Source organism: Theobroma cacao, chromosome 4 (assembly GCF_000208745.1).
Source record: "Theobroma cacao cultivar B97-61/B2 chromosome 4, Criollo_cocoa_genome_V2, whole genome shotgun sequence".
Taxonomy (NCBI): Eukaryota; Viridiplantae; Streptophyta; class Magnoliopsida; order Malvales; family Malvaceae; genus Theobroma; species Theobroma cacao.
Window position 1 is genome coordinate 22,533,783 of NC_030853.1, and position 9,046 is coordinate 22,542,828.

Below are 9,046 nucleotides of genomic sequence, written 5' to 3' on the forward strand. Positions count from 1 at the left end.
CGAATTGAATTCCACAAATAACTGAACTAACCGAAATCGAATTAATTCGGATAGTTCGGTTTGCTTTTCGAAAATCGAACTTAAGAAATTTCTTTTTCTTGTTTGTATATATTTATTTATATTACATTTTTTTTATAAATCAGTATTACAAAAAATATTAAAAATGATGATAAATAATTATAACAAATAAGATGGATACTCATACAAACAATAACAAATACTTAAAAAAATATGGATAAAAATAATAATAAATAATTTATACTTTATTTTTCATACGAAAATCTCATTATACTCTTATTCAAATTCGATTAATTCAGTTAGAATAATTCTTAACCAAAACTGAATCGAATTAACTCTAATAACTAAATTATCTTAATTAAATTACTCAAAAAATCAAACTAACTGAACTAATAAAAATTTAATTTATTTTAATTCAATTCTTCTATTCGATTTGTATTTACGCACCCCTAAAAAGAAGTGAGAAGCGTGGTGGGAAAAGGGGATGGAGGGACTGATAATGTTATATTAAAAGGTTGCTTTGGTGGGCCGTCGCCATAGAAGGGAATAAATTAAAACGATATCCTTTTTGGGCATTTGCCAAAAGGTTTGGACTGGACGGAAAAAGGACGGGCCTTGAAATTTTTTTGTTTTAGGGTTTTAGGTTTGATTAACGTCAACCCCCTTCTCTCTGCGCTCTCTATAAATTGACTCCTACTCTTTCGTCTTCACCAAACTTTTCCCAGCCATCGTGCATACCTCCCCCTGCAAATATCATAATAATTCTTTCTCTTTTAGGTACATTTCTCATTCTCTCTCTTTATGTCGCTCTTTTGTTTTTTTTAACATTAAAAATGAAGAACGTTGCCTGAATAATATCAGGTCTTACTCACAAAGCCTTTGGTTTGTGGATCTCTTTTTCTTTTTTTTTTTTGCATTATAGATATGTTGATAAATAAAATGTTTTCTAAAAGGAAAGAATCTATGCAGGTTTAGATTAAGGCTTTGTGGAGTTGAGTTTGAGGAATCAAATTTAATCGAATCTAAGTAAGTGGATCGATCGATCGGATGGCGTCCCTGGCTCGGTATCGTTTCTCGATGTTAACGAGGCAATTCCCTAACATGAGTGAGAGCCGCCGTTTCAAATCACAATCAGTAGATTTTGTTTCAGTCCCTCAAAACCAATCAATCCGCTTTCTGAACACCAAGATTTCCAATCCCAAACTTCAAATTCCATGCGCTGGAGGAGGAGGCGATGCAGATGGTGGGATCGGTAAGAGCGGAGGTGGTGGCGGAGGAGGTAGAGGAGATGACAATTCTAATTCGAATTCCAACTCCAACTCCAGCGACAATTCATGGCAGGGGGTTGGCATTCTGGGTCTTTTCCTAAGCGGCTGGAGAGATAGGGTTGCAGCAGATCCCCAGTTTCCATTCAAGGTTATAATGGAAGAGTTGGTGGGAGTCAGTGCTTGTGTTCTTGGGGACATGGCATCTCGTCCTAACTTTGGTCTTAACGAGCTTGATTTCGTTTTCTCAACTCTCGTTGTGGGTTCCATTTTGAATTTCACTCTCATGTATCTCTTGGCACCCACAGCCTCCGCTGCTTCTTCAAGTCTCCCTGCCATCTTTGCAAATTGCCCACAAAGTCATATGTTCGAACTGGGCGCTTATACCTTCATGAACCGTTTAGGGACTTTTGTCTTCAAAGGGACTGTGTTTGCCGCTGTTGGATTCGCTGCAGGCCTCGTTGGAACCGCAATCTCTAATGGGTTGATCAACATGAGGAAGAAAATGGATCCCAGTTTCGAAACACCCAACAAGGCTCCTCCTACCTTGTTGAATGCTCTCACCTGGGCTATTCACATGGGTGTTAGCAGCAATTTGAGGTACCAAACCTTGAATGGGATAGAGTTTCTGTTGGCCAAGGGAGTCCCCCCCTTGGTATTTAAGTCATCAGTGGTGGTTCTGAGATGCTTAAATAACATACTTGGAGGAATGTCATTCGTAATTTTGGCAAGGATGACAGGAGCACAAAGTGTTGAAGCGAAGCCAGCGATGGTTGAGGTTGGATCTGTTGCCGAGAAGGAGAAGTTGGTGGTCGAAGGTGACAACTTGGACACCAATCAGTCAACTTTCAAGTGATTTCAAACTCTTTTTTTTGAAAAAAAAAAAAAAAAAAAAACTCTGGGCAGTTTTAAGATTTAGGCGTTTTCTCCGCCTTTGTCTAGAACTTGGATGTGGCATGAGATCATAATTAATACTTGTAATAAGATCCAAAGTATCCGGGTTTGATGCCATAATAGTTCATCATGGGTAGGTTTAGATATAGCCCCTAGATTGTCTTTCAGTTGCTATTTCTCGTCATTTTCAAAGTTATAAAGCTGCTTTACCTCAACGAGGTAGACGTTACCATCTCCTTGTTTTTAACAGCCTCTTCTTTTAACCATATTGACCTGTTGCAAAAAATGATCCATGGTGCTTAGCAGCAGTCAGTGGCTTTTTAGCTCTGTTATTACAAACAGCCCTAGCATTGCCCGTGGACGGTCGTGGGGTTGTCTGGATCGAGGGGTGGCCCTGAAAAATCACGTCTTGATCATTCAACTGTCTTTTTTCCTCCTTCCATGAATGGTTTCATAAAGATTAGTTAGAAGGTTTATCTATTATATCACTTTAAAAAAAAAAAAAATGAAAGAAGAAAACTGTTCAAAGGAAACTTTTCTATTCACCACTGCGAGAATCTTTGAGCAATCTGACATGAACTCTGTCTCAATGTAAACATTCTTAATCAGAACTAAGGTCTCATGTGATTTAAAATCCAAGGGACGCCCAACAAGCATTCCCACTCCCCGCCTTATCCGTTAATAATGTGTAGTAGTGTACAATAGAAACCCCCATCTTCTCATGTTGAACTGTAAATCCCACTGAGGCCTTCGTTTATATCTTTTCTTCTCGAGATTCTGTTCCACAAACCAACAAGTAAACACTTCAGCAATATGTCGTACTTGAGTATTGTTAAAAGCACTATGGTGCTTGAGCACGATCATCTTATCTTACAGCCTCTGGAGCAGAATTGCAGTAAGGTGTGTGCAAGCACACTAACTTGGTGCACGTTAAACACAGAGTAGCAAAACCAACTCCTACTGCAAGCCCACAACTGCTTTTCCGCATATCCAACCTCATTGCTCTTTGAACTATTCTAACAAAGCATGGGAGCAATCCTCCACATGCCAAAACCATCACATGGTCAAGACCGCTGTAGTCAATTCCTGCCAATATTGCTGCGATTGCAGATATCGGGCCTACAAAGCCAATAAGAGCAGCTGCTGCAAGAGAGCCATGCCAACTGTCAGTAGCTCCAAAGATGCAGCTGGCCACTGCCGCACCACGAGGAAGCCCATGGAGGGAGACAGGAAGGACCATGTGTCGACCAAGTCCATAAGCTTTTGGTGCAGCCACTCCTAGCGCAAGCCCCTCAGCCAGAGCATGGAAAGCCACTGCTCCACATGCTAAAAACGACTTAAGTGTGAGAACACTCACAGGAGATCCTGTTACTGACGGTAAATTACTTGAAGAAGCTCTTTTGTTACACACAATCTTCAAAATACTAGAGCTTGAAACATGGACAAATGCAGCGCCTACAATAAGTAGTGACATAAGCGGGAAGAATCCCATCTTAAAAGACAGAAGTAGTTGCAGTGGTCGCCAGGCACCAAGGATGAAGGCAATGCCAGATGCAGCACCCATGAGAAGGGCATGCTGAAGGCGGAAAGCAAGAGCAAATGCAACAAGAACAAGGCCACCCAGTAAAGGTCCAAGACCAAAAAGCAATGAAACAAAGAAGCCAGAAGCATCCTCAGAACTGAAAATTTGATAAAAATATAATTAGTTAATGAGAAGAGACAATGAAATCACAATAAATTCGTAAATAGTAAGGTTGGCATTTAAAAAAAAAGATGGCCAAGATTGCATCAGGGGCAACAAGCCCACACATCAAGCCTAAAACAAGCTACATGATCAGGCATCCGTAAGAATCAACTTAAATGGTCATATCACACTAAAACAACCACGACCAAGACATCAGAGAATTCTACAAAAATGGAAAATAGGCTCTAAAAGCACAAAAAAGCATAATATTGTTATAAAAGTTTTGAAATCTTCTGTAATATTCAAAAGATTATAACTCCAGCAAGATGCAGGATAGAGAATAGCAAGGAAACCCAAAGTAGTTGCATTTACTCATGCAATGATGTTATATCAGGCCACACACTCTTCTCAACAAACTATTGTTCAAACAACTCACTTGTAGTCATGACTGAAGTTCTGGAACAAAGCGCTTAGAGCTTCCATAAATGCTACTGAAATTGTAGCTGCTGATGCTACTGGAGTCGGAGAAGCTTCCTATTAAGAGAATGGTCAAACAAGATTAGTCTCTTCGTATTTACAATTTGCTATTTAAATAAAGTGGTTTTAGCCTTTTAAGCTTTGCACAAGAGAGAAACTGAAGAGGATGGCAGTTGTAGTTATTCATTAGCATAGCTTGGGAAGTTCTTTACAGTGTCCTTGACAGGATACAAAGCAAAATAGAACAAAAGGTCTTGAAAGATTATTGCAGAAGCAAATCCTCATCCTTGAAGATCCAAACATATATTTTAAGTGCAATAAGTGAAGTCACCTTAAATGCATCAGGAAGAACCTCAGCAACGACCATCCAGATCATACATCCAGCAGCAAAACCAGTACAAAAGGGAAGGAATTTATTAAATGCATCGGCACATATGAAAGAAGGAACTGCTACAATGGGCTGCAAAAAAAATTTAAAGATAAGGGAATAAACAACTATTTGAGGAAATAGAAATTGCACTCAAATACGAACAAAACTTTAATTGATTTACCCTCTCATAAATCTGAACCTTAATATTTTGATTTTTATTCTTTCTTTTGCTAATTTCAACAGATGACACCATCATTTGCTATTGTAAGATCAATCAAGCATGCACTTGACAGTTTGTACGAAAGGTTTCAATCACCCAGAAAAAGAATTGGTTCTTCACTCATCATCTGTTGACAATGGATCCTCCATTTAAAATACTTACCATGGTCTTTATTTTAAACAACCTTCCTACTCCACCATTGCTTCTTTTACTTTTCTTTCTAAACCAGATCTTGAAATTTCTAAGTTAGAACTGCTTTCCTTTGACATGGACAGATACATTCAAAGCCTGACAAACAGTATTAAATGATTAGATACCTGTGGTAAGGATGTAATTACACTCCATAGCATTGCGTTCTGTGGAGAAACACCCCTTGATGCAAGCACCATGCTTACGGCCAATCCCTCTGGTATGTTGTGTACAGCTATGGCCAAAGTAACCAAAAGGCCTTGAGTAAAACCTTTTGAGCCAGCAAAGGAAACTCCAACACCAGAGCCCTCCCCAAATGAATGGAGGGTCATAATCCCAATGACAAGAACAACTTTAGTTGCTTCTGCTCCTTTTATGTCCAGCATACTTACTTCCCCGTATTGTTCAAGAAACTGAAACCCAGAAATGATGGTAAACATTATAAGATGTTAACATTACCTACAAATACAAAGACACACCACAAGAATACAAGTTAAAGAAAGAGCATTGTATATGACATGCAAAATCAGCAGCCTTAGAGTCTCTGCAGAAGCACTACTGATCCTCTTCCGTGATAAGTGAGAAAAAGTGGAAAACCTTTTTTATTTGCAAGGTCTGGAATAGAACCTTGACATCATAACATGTTTGAAGTATGTCTATAGGCATTGAAGGTGGGGCAAGAATAGTGGCCCTTTATGAGAACCTAGGTATATCACAATTCCGGTTTATTCAGACGTCATATTAGTCCATTTAAGGAATATAAATTAGCATGGCTATTTGGTTGAAAAGGAAAATAAATTAGCATGCCTATTTGGTAAAAAAAATAAAGAGGAGATGAAAATAGAGGATGGCGGAAGAAAGCAGAGAAGCAGATAACGGTCCTACAATGGCATTAGATCAAACTTAATAACTGAAATTAGAGACAGTGATCACCTTCTTACAAAGCAAAATAAAAATGCCACCTGCTAAGATCCCAATCACAACCCAACTTCCAGCACCATGTTCCTGCCCTTCCTGTATGAGATCAAAACTTGCAGCCAACATGACCCCAGCAGCCATTCCATTGCATATCCCAGCCCACTGAGGATCGAGCTCCACAAAGAAAAAAGGAACTGCACCTAAACCAGTTGCTGCAGCCATTGCTAATGTAAAAAGTGCAACTGTGGACACAGAAACTCTGTTGTAACTACCCTTCCAGCCACCCATTGCATTGTCGTTCTCTTCAAAATTTCTGACCTTCTCTGTACCTGTGCCATCGATAACATTGTTCCCTACATTTTTGTGGGGAGCTTTTATTCTTTGTGAAATTTCATTTTGACCATCTGCTGTAATGCATTCAAGGAAGACCACGAGGAAGAACAAAAAGAGAAGCAGATGCTTGAATCTAAACTGCATTGTCTTTATCATCCCCACAAATCTATCACCAATAATGAAAGTTATTAATCAAATGGAATTCCCCTGCTCGGAATCCAGAAAAGTCAGAAATCAGAAGTAGGAAGCCGATCCTGCGGTATGTTTGGAAACGCGCCTGAGCAACATAAGCTGCGATTAAAAAGCAGAATTTTCGTGAAAAGCCAAGTTTTGTCAACGAAATGACTCAAACATGACCTGGAAGGGCCATTGAGGTTTGACAACAAGAATAATCGGAGATAAACTACGAAAAACAACTGTAACAAAAATCCTCCGGAGCTACAGTCCAATACATTTGAGACTAAAATGAAAATTAGATGATCTTAAAGAAACAGGACATTGTCATCTGAAACAATCAACCTGATCATCATTTCAACTTAGCAGAAACTTCCCAAGATAAGAAAATCCCGTCAAAAATCCAAAACCCTAATTGATAAGATGAGTAATCAAGACCCTAACATGAACCAAGATGTATCCTTAAGAATCCCCACTTCCCCAATTCAAACAAAAAACTTCTTTTTTTTCCTCTCTCTTTCTCTCGGACAGTCCTGTAAACCTAAAACGAAAGGGAGTGAAACAAATTGAATGGTGGACAAAGAAAGCCCTGAATTTTGCGATCAATGACAGATTTCAAAATTAATAATTTGATAGAAGAATTAAAACGAAAAGAGAAAACCGAAATCAGATAAAAAAAAAACCCCCCAAGAAACGAAACGTACCTGCAGGACAAAAGCGCTTCCAAACAAACAATCGAGCTTCAACGATTTCTTTTTTTTTTTTATTTAAATTTCTTACAGGAAGAAGAGACAATTAGGTTCCCAAAGAATAAACCCTACTGTGATCACATAAATCAATTTTTAACTTGTTTCATTTGTGCTAAAATAGTCAAAAAAGAAATGATCGAATAATTGAACAAAATAAAAACAAATACAAGTAGTGCGTAATTTCTTTTTCCAACAGGAAACACAGAAAATGTTATGTCAGACTCTCAGAACGCTGTTTTCCGCCGCTGATACCCAAAACCACCAACTTGAGCGAATAAGCTTTTTCTTTTTCTTTTTTTTAAATTATTTTATTTTATTTATCAGTCACCATAAAAATAAAAAATAAATGGATAATGACGTCATAGAACCTCTTGACTTGAGAGGGTGGGAAACCGGAAACTAATGTTGGAAAAAACCAGCTTCCAAAGCATTTGACCCGTTTGAATCAATTTTTTTTAAAAATTACTAATTGTTATAATTAATTTTTTTCTTGAGTTTTCATTAATTTCTGATAATTTAATCGGTAAAAATAAAAGGTGAAAAGCAATAAGCAATAAGAATCTTGTCTTGTGTTTTAATTAAATTCTAATCATTTTATCCTTAAAAATAAAAGGTAAAAAATAATAATCAATTGTGTAAGCGATTTAGGATTCAAATCCTGTCATATACGAATTTAATTAAATTTTATATTAATTAGTATAATTATATATTGATTTAATTATTTAATTTAATTCATTAATTTTTTATATGAAGTATAATATTTTTATAATGATAATTTCTACATTACTTATAACTTCAAAAAGAAACAAAAATAAAATGTAAAACCAATTACAATATTAATCTCTATAAATACCGTATAAAACATTTTGTTATTTAAAAAAATAACATAAAAATTTGTCCAATTAAAATAAAATAATTAATTAAAATGGACACTCACGTTGTGACCAGAGACGAGATGTTCGGACGTGTAAGGCCCGGCTAACGAAAGTCAAGAAGTACAAAAAACCTACTACCAAGACAAGATGGGTAGGACGTGTAAACGCACGCATGATAAAGTCAAGAAAAGTAAATTTAAATTATTAATTATTTTTTAAAAATATACCTAAATAAATATGCACCAATATTTCAAATTTCTTCATAATTTATAAATTAAATACAAACAAAACTAGTGATTAAATACGCACTAGGCTTACTCTAACAAAAAGGGGTATCATGAAATATAGCTACAGCATGTTTGGTTGGGAAGTGACTGAGTCATTCTTTTTCTATTCCCAGTGAATATTTATTCCTTTGTATGATTGTCAAATTATCCAAGGAACATTTCCTTGTAATCTTTATTCCCCAAATCACTCAAAATAAAAAATTAACTAATCCCAACCCTCAACGATATTTAGAATTCAATGGGTGGGAGAATAACTTTTACAGTTAATAAGACAAAAATGTTTTTTAATAAAAAAAAATAGAAAAAAAAAGAATTTAAAATAAAAAGTTTAAATTTTTTATTATATATTATAAAAATTAATTAAAAATATTAATTATAATAATATTAAAAATTGTAAATAAAATATTAATATTTTAAAATTAATGATTAAATTATAAAATAAAATATTAATTTTTTGAAAATATTAATATTTAAATTATCAATTATTAATATTTTAAATAAATTATAAATTATAAATATTTAAAAAACAAAATAAATATAGATGATCATATTTTATAATAAAAAGTTTAAGTTTTTATTATATATTATAAAAA

General features: G+C 35.7%; 2 protein-coding genes across 2 annotated transcripts; one reads left to right on the plus strand and one right to left on the minus strand.

Annotated features, from left to right (window-relative positions):
* LOC18602179 (protein RETICULATA-RELATED 3, chloroplastic) lies at positions 634 to 2,294 on the plus strand. Its single transcript, XM_007033400.2, has 2 exons — positions 634 to 795; positions 988 to 2,294. Exon 2 carries the CDS (start codon positions 1,066 to 1,068, stop codon positions 2,137 to 2,139), a length of 1,074 nt encoding a protein of 357 aa, XP_007033462.1. The 5' UTR covers positions 634 to 795; positions 988 to 1,065; the 3' UTR covers positions 2,140 to 2,294.
* On the minus strand, positions 2,698 to 7,571 carry LOC18602180 (putative zinc transporter At3g08650). The gene is made up of 6 exons (XM_018119424.1): positions 7,247 to 7,571; positions 6,051 to 6,659; positions 5,246 to 5,530; positions 4,670 to 4,798; positions 4,298 to 4,395; positions 2,698 to 3,856 (listed from the first exon to the last, which is right to left on the minus strand). Exons 2-6 carry the CDS (start codon positions 6,522 to 6,524, stop codon positions 3,043 to 3,045), a joined length of 1,800 nt encoding a protein of 599 aa, XP_017974913.1. The 5' UTR covers positions 6,525 to 6,659; positions 7,247 to 7,571; the 3' UTR covers positions 2,698 to 3,042.